The sequence below is a fragment of the Elephas maximus genome, chromosome Y (genome assembly GCF_024166365.1).
Source record: "Elephas maximus indicus isolate mEleMax1 chromosome Y, mEleMax1 primary haplotype, whole genome shotgun sequence".
Taxonomy (NCBI): domain Eukaryota; kingdom Metazoa; phylum Chordata; class Mammalia; order Proboscidea; family Elephantidae; genus Elephas; species Elephas maximus.
Genome location: NC_064847.1, coordinates 14256357 through 14277097, shown reverse-complemented (window position 1 = coordinate 14277097; position 20741 = coordinate 14256357). Strand labels below are relative to the sequence as shown.

General features: G+C 36.6%; 1 protein-coding gene across 1 annotated transcript in view; it reads right to left on the bottom strand.

The window, feature by feature from the left end:
• LOC126069869 (membrane-bound transcription factor site-2 protease-like) overlaps window positions 1–20741 on the bottom strand; it is a 95060-nt gene that overhangs the window by 64004 nt on the left and 10315 nt on the right. Inside the window, exons 2-5 of the mRNA XM_049873504.1 lie at window positions 9260–9408; window positions 7794–8034; window positions 5107–5210; window positions 2917–3044 (exon numbers count right to left, since the gene is read on the bottom strand). Coding sequence (XP_049729461.1) covers window positions 2917–3044; window positions 5107–5210; window positions 7794–8034; window positions 9260–9408 — 622 coding nt within the window. The remainder of the gene's footprint in view (window positions 1–2916; window positions 3045–5106; window positions 5211–7793; window positions 8035–9259; window positions 9409–20741) is intronic.

The following is a 20741-nucleotide window of genomic DNA, read 5'->3' as shown; positions in this document are numbered from 1 at the left end:
TCTTGCTGCTTTCAAGATTTTTTGTCTTGGGTTTTTTGAAAATTTTACTATTATGTGTCTGGGTGTGGAAGTCTTTGAGTTTATCCTACATGGAGTTCATTGAGCTTCTTGGATGTATAGATTTATGTCTTTCATCACATTTGCGAAGTTTAAATCCATTATTTCTTCAAATATTCTTTTGGCCTCCTTTCTCCCTCAACTACTTCTGGGAATCAAACAGTGTTTATTTGATTCACTTGATGATGTCTTGCAGGTCCCCAGGCCATTCGTTTCTCTTTACATGGCTCAATTGTTCATATCTTCAAGTTCCCTCATTCTTTCTTCTGTCAGCTCGGTTACTGAATTCCTTCAGTAAATTTTCATTTCAACTATTTTAGCTTCTATTTCCAGCATTTGTTGGGCTTCTCTTTATAATTTCTATCACTTTATTGATATTCTCATTGTGTTCTTTTCTTAAAATTTCCTTTATTCTTTGTGTGTTGGTCTTTTAGCTCTTTGAGGATATTTAATATACTTGTTTTAGGGTGTTTATCTAGTAAGTCCAATGTTTGGGCTCTCTGAAGGATAATTTCTGTTTATTACTTTATTTTGTTACTTTACATGGGCATCCTTTTCTGTTTCTCTGTATGCCTTGTGATTCTTTGTTATCGTTATTAAAACTGTGATATCACTGTAATGTAGTAACTCTAGAAATCATATTCTCCCCTTTCCTCAAAGTTTTTTTTTTTTTTTTTTCTGTAGAAGAACATGCCAGGCCATTGACTTAACGACTTTTCCAAATAATTTTTGCCAAGCCTGGATGCCTTGATTCATGTGGTCACTGAAGTCTTTCTTCCTTTAGCTTGTTGTATTTAACAGAGGTTTCCTTAAACAACAAAAATAAAAAAAAAAGAAGTAAAACTAATATTAAAAAAATTTTCTTGAAATTAGCAGATTAGCTCTGAGCTGCTATACTTCTTTAATACTTACCCAGGCCTGAACTAAGCCAAAATGTATGCCCAAGGGATTTATCAGTTTCTTTGAGCATATCTTTTGCCCGGAGCATTCATGTGCTTTTCAAATTTCTGTCTATACATAGGTAATTTTGAATGTTCCAATTTCTCAGAGAAATTCCTGGGCTTTTCCTCCTTGGCCTAAAGCATTTTATGGTATCTCAATTGCACTCTTTTGCCCAGATGACTACAGGCCTTGCATTCAGGCAATGCTTGCTGCTTTTTCAATCAATGTAAGTCCCAGATGGATGAAAAAGAGATAAGTGGTTTACTTCAGCGTTTTAGGTAGCCACCTGACAGGCAGAACAAACATAGTAATTTGTACATAAGGTCTACTCTGCTCCCTCTGGAACTGGGGAAGAGGTTCCCAGGCTAGAAAGGTGGGCTGCTGCTTCAAACCAGCTGCCAAACTCAGGAACGAGTGGTATTGAGCCTATAAAAGAAGTCACAATATTTTAGTTCTGTTTTGAAGTTGACTGTTTAAAGACATCACTTGCTTGTTTGCCATGAACTTTTGGCTATTTTCCACAGCTGTGACAACATTTGTTCCAATAGTTTCTATTTTTCTTTTGATGTTTCTGTGAGGGGTCAAAAGCATTGAGCTTCTTAGTCCATCATTTTGCTGATGGCTCTCTCCCCATATATAATTCCTTAATCTTCAAGTTCTTCCGCTGGGTTTACCATTATCTCCCAATACTGATTATTTACATCTTTCAACATCCATAGCTCATTTTGTTTTCTTTCGTTCTTGTTGCAATCACTAGAACTCTGAGAATAATCTTAAATAGTTGTACTGGCATACTTTTTCTTTTTATTTATAATTTCAATAGAATAGCCAAATAATAGCAAGGACTTAGATGAAATTCCCCTAAAAGTTCAGGATATGAGCTTTATTTTGAGACTGGCAGAACAGGGGAAAAATATCACTATGGATTATCCAGAGTTTAAGAATGAGATAATGAGTCAAAAAAAAAAAAAAAAAAAATCAATGGCTGTGATGAAGGCAACTTGATAGGCAGAGACTTGAAGTTCTTAAGTGGTCAGTTATCAGAAATGGGTAAAGTTCATCTCAATCAAGCCCACCTAGGCTCAATATAGTCTAGAAATAAAACAAAAGAGACAATGCAGCTACGTCATGGAAGTGATTTTTTAGGTAACTAGATGACTCAATCCATAAAATAAAAACCACATAATTATTTCTCCAATCATACACAGAAGTTACACCTGACAGAACACAAACCATAACTGTGGAAAAGCTTCAGCTTTTTATAATCAATGCATCATTTCTATAGCCATGTTTGCATGTATAAGCACCCTCAAAACACTGGCTAACATAAATAAAAACAGGGTTTTCAGTATTTAAAAAGAAGTTTTAAAAAGTTAAGACTGGAGCCAGAATGATCTATCCTTCTCTTCACAATTTTTAGTAATAAAGCATAAGAAAAAATTTTTGTATTAGATGTCTTGGAAAGGGGTAACTGATATGATAAATCCCCCTTCTAAAAATATCTCTGTGTTACATGTATATATGTGTGTATACGTGGGGGGTGTGTGTATGTGTATTGCTAATAATTCTGTTTCTCTGATCAAGTCAGAAATACAGAAAGAATCACTGCACATCCTTATATACATATTTTCATACCTGATTCATTTTAATTCATCCTGTGCTTTGAACGTGATGTTTTCCCTTGATTTGATACATATTTCACTGAATTTCAACTTGGCTGATACTCGTCATGTTCACTATGTCTTCAGTGAGCTGAATAAATGTTTTCATTTTGTCAATTTTAAACAGAAATAACATTATAAAATGAATTTACCAACTGAAAGGCAAGATGTTTTTATTGGTGGTGGGCATACCTTCCACAAAACTACCATCAACATACAAATGACCATTTATAAGAAAAATTTTAACGTCTATTACCTGCACAAAATATCCTTAGTTGCTGGACTGGTGATATAAGTTGTAAATGAGTAGTAAATAGATCAACAAATGCTCCAGGATAAATAATGAAGAGAAAAATTCCAAAGCCATTGAATCGAACTTGTTCCCTAAGAAATCACATAAGAAAAAAGTAATTTACAATTTCATTGCATTGTCAAATAAATAATGCTAAAAAATCTGAAAACTCACAGATTTGCTCACTATTTTGAACACTGTATTACTGCTATCTATGCAATTTTCACTGACCAATTTTTGGAAGTAGAGTTCTTGTTTAAAAAAACAAAGAAGTTTCTCTGGATAAACCAGCTGAGCCCAAACCAAAACCAGTGCAAGAACATACTTATCCATATGCATAATTTTTTATAATAGTGGTTTATTACAGATTTGGGTATCTGTGAAATCTAATTTTTTTAAATAATGAATCTCATATGGACCCATAGCTTGAAATTAACCACATATGTAAAAGACAGGAGCCACAGCATCGATTTGGACTCATGAAAACCCCATATATGGAGTAGAATTGTGCTACCCTATTTTCAAAACAGGATTGCTAGGCCTTTCTTCTGAGATGTCTCTAGGTAGATTCAAACTGCCAACCTTTTGGTTAGTAGCCAAATGCTTAACCATATGAGCCACCCAGGGACCCCAATCACATATATACAGAGATGGTAAATATTCGTAGGAGAAACTAAATGAGAAAAACTTTTGATCATTTACTATTAATTATTTTCAGAGTAAAGCATGCTAATGTATGTAATCTGAGTAAATTATCCAACTACACTTAAATGTACCTTGAAAATTATAAATAATGGCGGAATTTTACCTAAGTGGATTCAGTTTAATGTTAAAATGTTGTTGTTAGTTGCTGTGAAGTCAATTTTGACTTACAGTGACCCTGTGAGTGCAGAATAGAACTGATCCATAGGGTTTTCAAAGTTGTGACCTTTCAGAAGCAGATCACCAGGACTGTCTTCTGAGGTACCTCTGTGTACGTTCAAACAGCCAACCTATCTGCTAGTATCCAAGTGCTTAACCATTTGTGCCACCCAGAGATCAATGTTAAATACATTTAAAGTGAAAAATGGATGACTGTTCTTAAAACAATTACTAAATACATTTCCCTCAATAATTTTTTCTACCAATTTGTTCTATAAAAATGGTCATTAACATTCAATATTCTCATCAGCTCAAACTGCTGCTTTAAAAAAAAAGCACCTAAATACGTCATATAATCACTTGGCTCTGAATGAGCTAGGTAAAATCAACTACTTTTAGGAACCTAGGATTTTAAACTATTCAAATTATTTAAAAAAACAGAGTGTGAGTGGTTAAACTGTTAATAATGATGTCTCCATCTGTAAAACCCTAAAAGCCACAAATTTAAATACATGGAAGAAGAGAAAAAAAAAAACAGATGCACACTTAAGCCACTATTGTGCACCTGTGTAACAGTACATGTTCTATCATAAGCAACAGGAAAGTAATAAAAGTGATTAAATACTCTGTAAAACAGTGGTTCTTAACCTTTCATCTGGTCCACACAGTCAAAGCTTAAAATACATCTCCCAATATACTTCTTTGTTATGGCAGTAATTATCATTGAAGGTCTACCACTATTTCAAAAGTTGAGTGGGTTTTCAAATGCTCTGGTATAATTAAAATCATAGATTTGGATAGACCAAGAACAGGGTGTGACGCTAGAATCAACTTCTGTATCTACTCTTTCTATCTTCCACTTGAGTAACTAGGCTATGATATTTGTTAACCAATCCACTGCATTCAGTTTTCTTGCTGTAGCCAGCAGGGGACATAAAGAGAAACAGGAAACTCTTTCAATTGATAAGCCAAAGAAAGCAGATGGGTGGGCTCTAAGTGCAGTGGCTATCATTCAACACAATGATAGCTATAGAATCATTAAGTTTCATAAAGTCTCAGATTATAGACAAGCACATGATTACTTTGGGATACTTATCAATATATTTAATCCTTTCTATAAAACATAAGCTATCTCAAAGTAATGATGGTGTATATGAATTAGGCTATATCTAAACAAACAAAAATACTGAAATATCAAATGTAGTATATCAAATGTAACAGATTTCAGATACAAAACTTCCTAAAGGAAAAATGTTATTACATGTAGCAGAAAAAATTAAAAAAAATCTTTACCTAATAGCTGCCATTCCATGTCCAATCTCATGTACAACACCACTAATCAGGACTGCAGCAAAGAAATAGGTCAGCTGGTTGACTGGTAAATTTATACCAGGAACCTGTTTACCGGCACAATAATAAACATTTGGGTACCAAGAAACCAAGACGTTCACTCTGTATTAAAGCTTAAATTCCAAGCTGAATTTTCCATAAACTAAAAGTAATACAAATATCAGTCGTTCACTTCTGTACTTCCACCATAACAAAAAACAAAACCATCATTCTTTTTTTGAAATAGGTAGTTTTTTTGTAAACAGCACAATAGTCTGTGAAGAATAATAAATGCCAGATTAAAAATGTGAAGCTTCAGCTTCCTGAAGTCTTCAACATTAAAAAAAAATTAGGGAGCTCAGCAAAGTCCTAGGGGATACAGAGTGACAGTGAAGGAAACAGCAACTGACTGGCCCTCAAAGGCTGGATGCCATATATGAGAGTTCTTTTTAAAATACCTACTCCTTCCTTTGAATTTTTCCTGCAAGGTTCCAAGCACTTAAGTTCTGTAGCAAAAACTGTCTCCCTCTCAACCAAAGAAGTTTCATTTTAGTATTCTCATGTTATATAAGAATTGGTAATTAAAGCTAGTCTCGTTGGTGTGGTAGTATGACTCTTTCCACTTCTTCCACCCATGTTTGTTCATTTACATTGGTCAAAAAACGTTATCAAGAGGTACATAAATATTTTATTAAAATTGAAATTTAATGCAGAAAGCAAGCCATTTGGAGCATACAATCGTGTGAAGGACATACAAAAATGCACAAGTTGCCTTACATCATAAATTTTTAATGTAGTCGTAATAATCTATAGAATCCCATAATTTATGTATTTCTAAATTATGAGGTATTTTAGTTATTCCCAATTTGTCAAAATAATAAGTATTTTTGGAATAAATAAAGACCTTGATAGAAACTTCTTTTATTTCTACATTTGGAAGTGTTGCCATAATTCAGAGTCCCAGACATGGACCCTTCAAAGAATATGGGCATTTTTTATATGCTCATTATACTAAATTCTAACAACCAAAATGGAAATAACAAGAACGCTGATATATTGTGAAGAATGTACCCAATGTCACTGAACAATATATATAGGAATTATTAAATGAGAACCCAATTTACTGTGTAACTTTCACCAAAATCAAAATATTAAAAAAAATTAACCAATGTTATACCACCTTCAAAACTCTGGAGACATAAAATGATAAAGGTATATACATATGCTTTAAAGTGAAAATTATTCTAAAAGCTTACAATCTGGCACATTATTTTTCATATAAAAGAATCAGAATATCCATTCAGAAACATGTTATAGCTTTAAATAAAAGAGAATTATTGATTAGACTCTGTGGTACGCTTCTCTCAAAGCTGGCCGTCAATGATTGCAGCCTCCTCATAATCACACCCTTATGTAATCCCCTCCCCTTGAATGGACCTAGTATCTTTCTTCTACCAAACAGAATATGCCAAAAGTAATGTCATACCACTTCCATGGTTAGGTTATAAAAACTGTGACTTCCAATTTTCTAGTATTCTATAGTCTTGATGGCATACATGCTCTTTTAACTCAAGCTCCTCTGGGGAGAAGCTTATATAATAAGAAACTAAAGGCCAGCCTCCAGCCAACCACCACCAAGGAGCTAAGGCTCTCATTCCAACAACACTTGAGGAACTGAAGTCTGCTAACATTAAGTGTGCTTGGAAGCAAATCCTGTATTAGATATTTGGTAAGAGCGCAGAACCTGAGCCACCAACTTGATTACACAAACCCAGACTCATTGCCCCTGAATGGATTCTGACTCACAGCAACACTATAGGACTAAGCAGAACTGCCCCATGGGGTTCCCAAGGTTGTAATCTTAATGCATGCAGACTACCACATCTTTTTCCAACCAGATGGCTGGTAGGTTCGAACTGCTGACATTTTGGTTAGCAGATGTGATTGCAGCATACGAAAGAACTTGAAGCAGAGTATCCAGCTTAGCTGGACCCTGACACCTGACCCATAGAAACTGTGAGAAAATAAATGCCTATTTTTTACACTGCCTAGTTTTGAAGTAATTTGTTATATAACAATAAAGTAACTAACTCATTGTCATCAAATCGATTCCGACTCAGTGACACCACAGGACAGGGTAAAACCGCCCCACAAGATTACCAAGGAGCGGCTGGTGGATTTGAACTGCAGACCTTTTGGTTAGCAGCCAATCTCTTAAACATGGCACCACCAGGGCTACTATATAGCAATAGATAACTAATAAGATTATGAAACCCATGGAGAAGAAGGGCAAGAACTTTGCATAGTAACACAGGCAAGCTGATTTATACATTAAGATTTTAAATCAGTAGGTTTATTCTTCTGTGGCTTCAACTTTTTAACTTCATAAAAAGAAAACGAGAATTAAATTGGTAATCTGCTAATTGTGGGCAGTCTGGATAATAGTTTATTCGTTCTACTACAAATAAACATTTCAACAATTTTGATTACTTTTTTCTCTTTTCCTACTAATGTTTCTGTGAAAGTATATAATTTGAAATATTGTGAGACTTTTACTTTATTTTCATACTTATATTATGGGTAGTTGTTGTATTACATAGGGTAACATTTTACCTTTATACTTAACAGAAACAAAAAAGGAAGGCACTTACCACAACTTGTAGCATCTGCTCGCTGTGAACTGAAGAGGAGGAGGAAGAGGATGAAGAAGAGGAAGAGGAGGAAGAAGAGGAAGAAGAGGAAGAGGACAAAGAAGATGAGGAGGAGGATGAAGAAGAATAAATAGAGGGAGAGTTGGCCATCATTTGTGCCAAAGTCTGCATTAGAGTTTTTCCAAGGAGGAAAAAAGAACTAAACATGGCAATCACTCCAAACACCATTCCAAAATTGAACCTGTCAAATGGAAAATCACATAAATATAAATATTCACAACTCATTTACTAATATTCATAAGCCACATTTCACAGTTTGAAAATGGCAAAAATGTCAGTAAGTGTCTTTTTACCCACTCAAACTTCAGCTTTCTGACTGAAGCATGGGTAGTAATCAATTGAAATAGTTCTAACAATTTGCAATGTTATAACAATCGAAGAGACGGAAAACTGTTCCCAATTAAAAAAAAAAAAAAGTTTCTGTTTCTTGTCTTTGCTCATTTATGTGTTGGTCTTTAATCTCGTTCTCAAATATTTACAAAGGCTCTTTCAACAGTATAGCCATCATTTATACTTATTCTATACTTAACTGTACTTTCTACTTATTCAGTAAGTTTTACTTATTCTATATTTAATGTTTTTTTAGGTTTGTTTTGTGACAAATGAGCTTATTTATGTGATAAAATCAAGTTATTGCTTCTTTCTTTTATTGTTTTAATAACTAGAAATTATCCTTCTCAGTTTGAAATAATCTGTTACATTTCCTGTGAGTTGGCTAAGTTGTGTTTACCAAAGAATTTGTGCATTTCATCTTACTTTTCAAATTTACAGGCTAATGTTGTTTAAGTCTTAATTATTTTTTATTGTCTATAGAATCTGTAGTAACTTTTTCTAATACTGATTTTTGGTTGCTTATGCTTTTTTTCCCCTTTTATCGGTCACGCTAGGGGGTTTACCAATTTTATCAATATTTTCAAAATACTAACTTTTGGATTTGTCAATTTTCTTTACGGTATATCTGCTTGCTATTCACCTTCTGCTTTTTGTCATTATTATCTCCTTATTACTATTTCCTTTGCTATGATTTGTGGTAGCATTTTCTTCCAACTTTTTGATGATTTTATTGTGTACATTATTGTCTACTATATTTGAAGCTAATTTTTTAACAAATAGGAATTTAGACAAAGTCCTCACTGTTGTCCATACGAAATGCTCTCAGCCACAAAACCTGCTTATTTCTAGAGTGTTTCAAAGATCATTATAAACCCCCTAACCATAAACACATAAACCTATTGTTAATGTACACAAAAGGAAATTGATACAATGCCATGAGTTAACAGAAAATCACCGTGTCTGTACTTGTCAACATTTTAAAACTCAGTAGGCTGAAAAATGATTGACATAGCTAACTTAAACTACTTCTCATAATCACAATGAATAACTTAAAAAGAGAAAATAAAGAATACCACTGGTAAAGCATCCTCGCTTTCCGCCTTCCCCAACTGTAAAACACACGATTGAAAACAGCAGTTTGCCATCTTATGTGAAAAGGGGAGATGTTCAACCCGTTGTTTTCCAGCCAGTCTTCATAGGAATGCTTAAAATTGACAGACGACTAAGAGAGAAACAAATGTTTTGTATCATTCAATTCTGAAGAACAATTTTAATGTTTAAGGAAAGCAAACAGAGGCATTTTGTGCAGGTAATCATGATACTGGCTCCTGAAATGTTTATAATTTTAAAGCTTATGTTCCGTTGTAAGGAATTTGGAAGGAAGATTTTAAAGGAAGGGTGTCCAATGAGGTGGTTAACAATGCTTATTCTAGGAAGACTTGTTACCACAGAAGAGAAGGGATTCTTGTGTTATGTTTAAAAAGAATCTAAAACAATGTATTAGAAAGAATACCTTATCACTTACGTACCAAAAAAAAAAAGGTAACTAAGAATCAGTAGTGTATTTTCTTATTGAGAACTACCCTAAGAAATTAGGCTGATTTTGACTATACAAATTAGGGTCATCTCTTGGTATCTGCGGGGTATTGGTTCCAGGACCTATGTGGAAGCTAAAATTCTACAAATGTTCAAGTCCCTTATATAAAATGGGATAGTATTTGCATATAACCTGTGCACATCCTCCCGTACACTTTAAATTGTCTCTAGATTACTTCCAATACCTAATACAATGTAAATAGTTGTTAACCTGTATTGTTTAGAAGATAATGACAAGACAGGAGGCAAACAACGGTCAAATAAAGAGTGCTGGAGAGAAATTGAGGATCTGTGAAATGATGGGAGGCTACATACAGCAGGGTATGTGTATACATCTTTCAGTGCAGTGCTTGGAGGGTGGCAAATTCAAATTTTGCTTTATGAAACTTTCTTTTCCCTTGAATATTTTCAATTCCTGGTTGGTTGAATCCACTGATGCAGAACCCATGGACATGGAGGACTGGCCATATTCAAAATCTCCTAAATTATCTGAGATTTGAGGATGATAGCTGGTTATGAGCAGATTTCTTTATAGAAATTTAAGTTCCTAACCAATATAGGTCTTTAGATCACCTAAGGCTCTTTTATACACACCAATTCTGGCCCTTTATACTAGGATTATAAAAACAAACCAACCCACATTGTGGAGTTGAACCCAACTCATATCGACCTAGGAGACAGAAGAGAACAGCCCCATAGGGTTTCCAGTAGTGTAATCTTTAAGGAAGCAGACAGCCACCTCTTTCTCCTGCAAAATGGGTGGCAAGTTCAATTCACCAATCTTTCCGTTAGGAGAGTGCTTTAACAACTGCACCACCAGGGCTCCTTACTAGAACTATATGTTAAAACTTGTGAAAGCTGGAACCTGTCTAAGATGGAAACCAGTCAAAGAAGGAAAACTCAAATATTTTTCACTAATAGGAAGTGGTAGAAAAATGGTAAGACTGCATCCTGTCCAAAGTGGAAAACTTATGAGACCCAGAAAAACAAGCCAGTCCCATCAAGTACCAGATCTCTCAGGTTTCACTGTAATAAGTAACTATTTTTTAGTACTGATGCCCATCTATTACTCTGAAAAATGTATCTGTCACTGCAAGGATACTGCAGCCCTCTTAGAGTCATGAAAAACACTGTAAGCTTCAGTGTAACTTATCCAATTGTTTATCCATAACATTCTCTATTCTGTCTACAAGTGAAGTTTCCCAAGCTGCTTGTGAAGCCTCCGCTGAGACCTCCCCCTTCTCTGCCGTGGTTCCCTCCCACCCTCACAGCTAGCCAAGCCACAGCTTCTAACTGCAGTTTGGCCTGAACACATTGTGCCAAAATCCCATGCATGCGTGAACCAAGATTTTGAAGCATGCGCAGGACCTACAGAGCTGTGTCGTTAATCTGTACTTGGACCTGGACATCACCAACATTATTCAACATCCGGACCTTCAAATGTGGACATGAGAGGGCTAAGGGTGGAGAGTTCTGTGCACCAAATCCAACCCCCAGACACCACTGGAAATAAAAAACTCCCCAACCCCCTCAGACAGTGAGCACGTGGTCTTTCAGTTGCTAAGCCCTATGTTGTTCCTTGTTTGTGCAAATGATAAATTTCCACTTTGTCTCCCTTGCAGCTGGTGGTGTGGTGTCCATCTTATTCTGATCAGCTAATAAGAGAGGGCAAGAACCCTCGTTCAGTTACACTTGTTTTCTAGAACTTGGAAAAGAAGAATGACACATCCTCTGTAACAAATGGCTATTGAAGGAATTCTAAAAGAAAAAAGGATGGTATGTATGTACATATATAAGTATACAGGTATGTATATATGAGTATATATGTTTGAATATATCAAACACTACAGCCTTTAGTATGGATTACACCTCAACATAAGGAAAACAAAATCCTCACAACTGCTTTTTAACACTTTAAGGAGGTCTTTTGCAGTAGCTTTGCCGAATGCAATATCTTGTTTGATTTCTTGATTGCTGCTTCTGTGGGCATTGACTGTGGCTCCAAGTAAAATGAAATTAATCTTTTCTCCATTTATCATGATCTGTGATTTCCTAATACTACAGTTTTTGATTTGTCTCAACTTCTGCTTGTCACTCAGTCTAATTCTTCACCTTTGCCTTTAATGATTAGGGTTCCATCACCCTTCAGCACCAGGGCTCCATGGCCAAGGAACACTCCCTTCTCCTTGTCCATCCCCCTCCCTGATACCAGTCCAGCAGTGTTCAACACTGCATGCCCACTAAGCTGAGAACTGACAGCCGGGTTGCAACTGTTACTTTACCCAGCCACTGATGTAGGGGGCTCATATATTTGCTGTACCCTTCAACACTGTGGATCACCTACACCAGTGCTTTGTGAGCCAACCCCACATGGCACACTCTCATTAGGACAAAACGGGCCTATAGCTCACTTTCAGCTGTGGCAGCCCACTTTCACTAAAGCTGCAGATCTGTGACACTGGCACCGCCCCACACCCTAAGAAGGGGCCTCATCCATTCACACTGAGAGCCTGAGGGCCAACGGTATGACTTATTTCATCTAGCCACCCACAACAGGGGCCTAAGAACTAGTGGGGCCCCCAATTCCTCCAGCCAATGGCACTGGACACCTAAAGACTGGCTGCACTACTGGCTCTGAACACCCCCAAACAGCCCTGCCTGCCCAGAACTATAGGTGAGAGTCCCCACACCACACCCTTGGTGACCAAGAACCTGGGAACCTGGGCACCTGGGCCCCAATCAACTGGTAAGCAGCAGAGCATGTACATAACACCTAACTCAGTGACCAGGGAGAATGGCCTCTGCATCCATGGCTATAATTTGGAATAGACTCGACAGCAACGGGTTTGGTTTTTTGGTTTTATCAACAAACTTGATCTGGATGACTTTTATAGAACATATCACTAACCACAGAATAAACTTTCTCACGTATTCATTGAATGTTTTCCACAACAGACCATATTTTGGACAATAAAACAAGTCTGAATAAATTTTAAATACTCAAGTTGTAAGAAATGTTTCCAGACCACACTGGAAGTAAATTAGAAATAAATAACATAAAACACCTTTGAAAAATTCCAGATATTTAGAAACTAACATTCTAAATAACCCATTGTACTAATTTTCTATTCCTGGCATATGAAATTTTTAAAGATTTGTGGCTTGAAACAACAAATTTCATCTTACAATTCTAAAGGTCAAAAGTTCGACATGGGTCTCATGGAACTAAAAAAAAAAAGCAAGTTATCCACAGGGTTGCATTCCATCTGGAAGGCTCTTGAGTTGAACCCATTTTCCTGCCTTTACCAGCTTCTAGAAACCAGCCACATTCCTCAGCTAAGGGACCCCTTTCTATCTTCAAAGCCAGCAATGTTGCACCTTTGACCCTTCTTCTGTCCTCACATCTCTCTTTGACCACAGCTCTTTTAAGGACTCCTACGATAAGACTCCACTGCGGTGGCTTATGTGTTGCTGTGATACTGGAATCTATGCCATTAGTATTTCAAATACTGGTAGGGTCATCCATGGTGAACAGGTTTCAGAAAGCATCCATACTAAAACAGACTAGGAAAAAAACCCCACTAATCTGCTTCAGAAAATTAACCAATGAAAACCTTCTAGATCACAACAGGATATTTTCAATATAGTGCTGGAAGATGAGCAACCACAAAGATGATGCAGGACTGGGCAATCTTTTGCTCTATTTTACAAAAAGTCACCATGACTCAAAACAACTAGCAATAATATGATTACACTAAGATTCCCCAAGTGGTCCAATAATGCACTCAGCTGCTAAGCAGAAGACTGGGGGACAAGTCCACCAGAGGTGGTGCAGAAGGAAGGTTGACTTCTGTGAAATCAACCATGAAAAACTCTATGGAACTCAGTTCTACCCTGACACACATGAGGTCGCCACAAGCCAGAGTTGACTCCATGGCAGCTGGTTTAGGATTAGACTGGGGCCACCAGGGTAATCTCTTACCTCAAGACCTGAAATTAATCGTATCTGCAATGCCTTTGAGCCATATAAGATAACACAGTCACAGGTTTCCAGGGAATTAGGGTGTGAATGGATCAATGAAGAAATCGAAACGGGAGATAATACAAAGTATCTTCTCTGACCACAATGCCATCAAAGTAGAAATTAACAAGAGGAAGATTAAGGAAGAAAAATTCAGTTACATGGAAACTGAATAGGACCCTGCTTAAAAACCACTGGGTAAAAGAAGAACTCAAAGATGGAATCAAAAAGTTCCTAGAATCAAACAAGAATAAAAACACATCATACCAAAACCTTTGGAACACACAGCAAAGGCAATTCTCAGAAGTCAATTAGATGCATACATCAAAAAAGAAGGGACCAATTCAAAACACTAGTTACACAACTTTAAGAAACAGAAACAGCAAAAGAAACCCACAGCCACCAGAAGAAAGAAAGTAATAAAGATTAGAGCAGAAACAAATGAAATAGAGAACAGAAAAACAATAGAAAGAATCAACAAAGCAAAAAGCTGGTTCTTTGAAAGGATCAACAAAATCGACAAACCACTGGCTAAGCTGACAAAAGAAAAGCAGGAGAGGATGCAAATAGCTGAAATAAGAAATGAAATGGGGGACGTTACAACAGACCCAACTGAAATAAAAAGGATCATAACAGGGTATTTGTAGAACTTTATTCCAACAAATTTGAAATCCTAAAGGAAATGGACAAATTTCTAGAGACACACTACCTATCCAAACTAACACAAAATCATGCTAAAAATCTGAACAGACCCATAACAAGGGAAGAGATTCAAAAGGCAAAAAAAAAAAAAAAACTCCCAACCAAAAAAAGCCCTGGCCAAGACGGCTTCACTGGAGAATTTTACCAAGAACTTACTCCAGTACTCCTTAAATTATCTCAGAACATAGAAGAGGAAGCAATACTTCTGAATTCATTCTATGAAGCCAACATAACCCTGATACCAAAGCCCAGCAAAGGAAATACAAAAATAGGAAATTACAGACCAATCTGTCTCGTGAGCATAGATGCAAACATTCTCAACAAAATTCTAGCCAACAGAATTCAGCAGCATATCAAAAAAATAATACACCATGACCAAGTAGAATTCATACCAGGTATGCAAGTAGGGTTCAACACTAGAAAATCAATCTACGTAATCTACCACACAAATAAAAGGAAAGAAAAGAATCACGTGATCATCTCAATCGATGCAGAAAAGGCATTCAATGAAGCCCAAGACCCATTCCTGATAAAAGCGCTCAACAAAATAGGTGGAAAAGGGAAATTTCTCAACATAACAAAGGGCATCTATGCAAAACCAATGACCAACATTGTTCTTAATAGAGAGAGGCTGAAAATATTCCCCTTGAGAACAGGAACAAGACAAGAATGTCCTTTATCACCACTCCTATTTAACACTGCATTGAAAGTCTTAGCTAGAGCAATAAGGCAAGCAACAGAAAAAAAGAGCACCCAAATTGGTAACAAAGAAGTTAAACTGTTCCTATTTGTGGATGGAATGATACTAAGAAAATCCAAAAGACTCCCCAAGAAAACTACTGGAAAGATTCAGCAGAGCAGCACGATACAAGATAAAAACACAAAATCAGTTGGACTTCTATATACCAATAAAGAGAATGATGAAACGGAAATCAGGAAACAATACCATTTATAGCAGCCCCTAAAATAATAAAATACTTGGGAATAAACCTAACCAGGGATGTAAAAGACCTATACAAAGAAAACTTCAAAACACTACTGCAAGAGGCCAAAAGGGAGCTACATAAATGGAAAAACATACTGTGCTCAGGGACCGGTAGACTCAACATTGTGAAAATGACAATTCTACCCAAAGCCATTTACAAATACAATGCCATACCAATCCAGATACTAACAACATTCTTTAAAGTCATGGAAAAACTTATCATTAACTTTATATGGAAAGGGAAGAGGTCCCAGATAAGTAAAGCACTACTGAAGAAGAAGCATAAAGTAGCAGAACTCGCATTACCTGACCTCAGAATTTACTATACAGCTACCGTAGTCCGAACAGCCTGGTACTGGTACAATGACAGATACATTGATCTACAGAACAGAATTGAGAATCCAGATGTAAATCCATCTACTTATGGTCACCTGATCTTCAACAAGTGCCCAAAACCCATCCAATGGGGAAAAGGCATTCTTTTTAACAAACGGTGCTGGCAAAACTGGACGCCCATTTGCAAAAAAAAGAAACAGGACCCATACCTCACACCATATACAAAAAGTAACTCAAAATGGATCAAAGACCTAAATATAAGGCAAAAAACCATGAAGTTCATAGAAGGAAAAATAGGACCAGAGCGAGAGGCCTAATGCACTGCATTAACAAGATATAAACGGCAACCAACAACACACAAGCTCCAGGAGATATGCTAAATAACTGGGATCTTCTAAAAATTAAACACATGCTCATCAAAAGACTCCACCAAAAGAGTAAAAACAGAACTTAACGACTGGGAAAAAATTTTTGGCTATTACAAATCAGACGAAGATCTAATCTCTAAAATCTGCAAGAAAATCCAGCACTGCTACAACAAAAAGACAAATAATCCAATTAAAAAATGGGCAAAGGAAATGAATAGACACTTCACCAACGATGACATTCAAGCAGCCGAAAGACACATGAGGAAATGTTCACAATCTCTAGCCATCAGAGAAATCCAAATCAAAACCACAACATAATACCATCTCACCCCGGCGTTACTGGCACGAATCAATAAAACAGAAAATAATAAATGTTGGAGAGGCTGCAGGGAGACAGGAACTCTTATGCACTGCTGGTGGGAATGCAGAATGATACAACCATTTTGGAAAAAGATATGAGGCTTCCTTAGAAAGCTAGAAATAGAAATACCACATGATCCAGCAATCCCACTCTGAGCAGTAAATCCTAGAGAAGTAAAAGCCATCATATGAAACAGATATATGTACATTCATGTTCACTGCAGCATTGTTCACAGTAGCAAAAAGATCGAAACAACCTAGATGCCCATCAACAGATGAAGGGATAAACGAACCGTGGTAAATACACACTATGGAATATTATGCAACACTAAACAACAACAATGAATCTGTGAAGCATCACGTACCATGGATGCATCTGGAGGACATTATGCTGAGTGAAATAAGCCAAAAAAAACAAAAATCAAACCCAGTGCTGTCAAGTTGATTCTGACTCGTGGCAACCCTACAGGAGAGAGTAGAATTGCCCCATAGAGCTTCCAAGGAGAGCCTGGTAGATCTGAACTGCCGACCCTTTGGTTAGCAGCCATAGCACTTAACCACTACACCACCAGGGTTTCCAAGTGAAATAAGTCAAGCACAAAAGGACAACTACTGTATGAGACCACTACTGTAAAAATTCATGAAAAGGTTTACATACAAAAACAATCTTTGATGGTTACGAAGGAGGGGAGGGGTGGGGATGGAAAAACACTTAATAGACAATACATAAGCGGTAACTTTGGTGAAGGGTAAGCCAGTACACAATACTGGGGAAGCCAGCACAGCCTGTTCAAGACAGAGCCATGGTAGCTTCACAGACACATCCAAACTCCCTGAGGGACTGAATTGTTGGGCTGAGGGCTGTGGGGACCACGGTCTCAGGGAACATCTAGCTCAAATAGCATAAAAGAGTTTATGAAGAAAATGTTCTACATCCTACTTTGGTGAGTAGAATTTGGGATCTTTAAAGCCTGTGAGCAGCCATCTAGGATACTCCACTGGTCTCACTCCTTCAGGAGCAGGAAGAATGAAGAAAACTGAAGATACAAGGGAAAGATTAGTCCAAAGGACTAATGGACCACATCTACCACTGCCTCTACTAGACTGAGTCTAGTTAAACTAGGTGATGCCAGGCTACCACCACTGACTGTTCTGACAGGGATCACAATAGACGGTACCGGACAGAGCTGGAGAAAATGCAGAATAAAATTCTAAGCGAAAAAGAAAGATCACGCTTGTTTGCCTGACAGAGACTGGAGAAACACTGAGAATATGGCCCCCAGATACCTTTCAGCTAAGAAATGAGACCATTCCTAAGGTTCACCCTTCAGCCAAAGATTGAACAGGTCCATGGAACAAAACAATAGTAAAGGGGTGCAGCAGCCCTGGGGCGGGGACTGGAAGGTAGGAGGGAACAGGAAAGCTGGTAATAGGGAATCCAGGGTTGAGAACCGAACGCGTTGACAAGTTGTGGGGTTGTTAACCAGTGTCATATAACAACATGTGTACTAAGTGTTTGATGAGAAATTTGTTTGTTCTATAAACCTTCATCTAGAGTTCTATAAAAAACAAATTTTAAAAAAGGGAATTAGAAAATATTTTTAACTGAATGATAAAGAAAGCCAAATGTATTAGCATTTCTGGGATATTGTTAAAGCAGTATTGGGGGAATATGCAGCATTAAATACTCAGAGAAGATCTCAAGTCTGTGTCTTTGGATCACCTTAAGAAAGCAGACAAAAAAGGAGCAAATTAATCCTAAAGTAAACAGAAAAGGAAATAATAAAGATCAATGTAAAAATCACTGAAATAAAAAGAAGAAAAACAACAGAGAACAATGAAAAACCAAAACCTCATTCTTTGAAAACATCAATAAAATTGATACATCTTTAGTAAGGATGATTAGTAAAAGAAAAAGAGAAGACAGAAACTACCAGTATCAGAAAAGACAGTGACATTTTTGCAGACTATGAAAAGGATAACAAACTAACATGAACCACTTCATGCCAATATATTCAATAACTTAGACAAAATGGCCCAATTCCACAAAATTAAAAAAAAAAATCCCTCCTCCACGCAAAAAAACAAAAAAACTTACCCCAGAGAACTTCATTTGTAAGTTCTGCCCGATATTTAAGAAAGAACTAATATCCAATGTTGCAAGCATTCAAGTGGGGATAGTTCCTTACTCATTCTATGAGTATACCATTATTGATACCAATGTCTCCACAGCCCATATCAGACAAAACATGACAGACAAATTTCTAATGAAAAGACCTGCAAAAATTCTGAAGGCAGATAGCCCCTGACTTGCGACCAATAACACTTAAATGCAGCTTACGTGAACTGCACTTCAAAGTCTTTTTTTTTTTAAAACATCTTGTCACAGTATATACTATATACAGTGTTACAACACATAATTTGCATTACCATGTGCAGACATGCAATTTTATGATTTACTGGTAAAAACACTGCCATGTAGATTTAGTAGCTTCAGTTGCTTAAAAGCATGGACCCAAATACTGAATGCTTTGCTAAAGAGGCAGATTCAGGAGGCAGTGAGATGTTACCAGGAAATACATGAAGCAAAAATGAAAAGGACCTCACAGTCAACTCTCACTAATTTTCTGAGAAGAAATGCCATCCTCATTCCCAGGGATAATTCAGATGACCAGAACTTTCCCCAAGTGGAATTATGACCAAAATTGACAATATGCCAACATCATCTAACTCTTTTTCACTATCAAAGAAAATTTTTATGATTTATGTATTTTTTATGTATGAATATATATATTTTAAGTGTATATGTAATATTTTCAACCCTCAAAGACAAATAAAGACTAGGTTTATAAAGATACTGATAATAAAAGGCAATAAAGAAAAATTTTTTAAAAATGAGGTACAGGCATACCTCAGAGACATTATGGCTTCAGTTCCACAGTTTGCAATAAAGTGAATATCGTAATAAAGTGAGTCACATGAATGTTTTGGCCTCCCCCAAATTTTTTTTTGTTTCCCAGTTCATATAAAAGTTATGTTTACACTATTCTGTAGTCTATTAAGTGTGAAATACCATGATATCTTTAAAAACAATGTAATATATTAATTAAAAAATACTTCATTGCTAAAAAAAAATGCTAATCATCATCTGAACCTTCAGCAAGCAGACGGTCTTGCCTCCATGTTGATGATTAATGCCTGATCAAGGTGTTGGTTGCTAAAGATTGGGGTGGCTGTGGGAATGAAGTCTGTGGCTGTGGGAATGAAGTCTGCTGCACAGACGGATTCTTTCTTTCACAAAAGATTACTCTGCAGCATGTAATGCTGTTTGATGCCATTTTACCAACAGTAGAACTTTTCAAAATTGGAGTCAATCCTTTCAAACCCTGCCACTGTTTTATCAATTAAGTTTATGTAATATTCTAAACTCTTTGTTGTCACATCAACAATGAACACAGCATCTTTACCAGGAGATTAAACCTCAAAAAACCACTTTCTTTGCTCATCCATAAGAAGCAACTTCTTGTCCGTTGAAGTTTTATCATGAGATTACAGTAATTCAGTCATATCTTCAGGCTCCACTTTGCTATTTCCACCACTTCTGCAGTTACTTCCTCCACTGAAGTCTTGAACCCCTGAAAATCATTCATGAGGGTTGGAATCGACTTCTTTTAACTCCTGTGAACATTGAAATTTTGACCCCCATGAATCAAGACTACTCTCAGTGGTATCTGGAATGGTGAATCCTTTCCAGAGGTATTCAATTTACTTTGCACATTCCTTTGAAAAGGAATCACTATGGCAGGCATTATGAATTGTATTTTTTAAGTAATCATATTTGAAAGCTGAAATTTCTCCTTGATCCATGGGCTGCAGAATGGATGTTGCATCAGCAGGCATGAAAACACTAACCTTGTACATCTCCATCAGAGCTCTTGGGTTAGGAAGTACATTTTTATGGTTTACTTATTTTTCCATTGTCATGAGCAGTAATACTTTCACAGGAGCCTTTTTTTCTGAGTGGCAGATCTCAACAATGGGCATAAAATATTCAGTAAATCATGTTGTAAATAGATGTGCTGTCATCCAGGCTTTGTTTTTTCATTTATGGAACACAGGCAGAGTAGATTTAGCATAATGCTTAAGGGCTGCAAGATTTTCAGAACAGTAAATGAGCATTGCCTTCA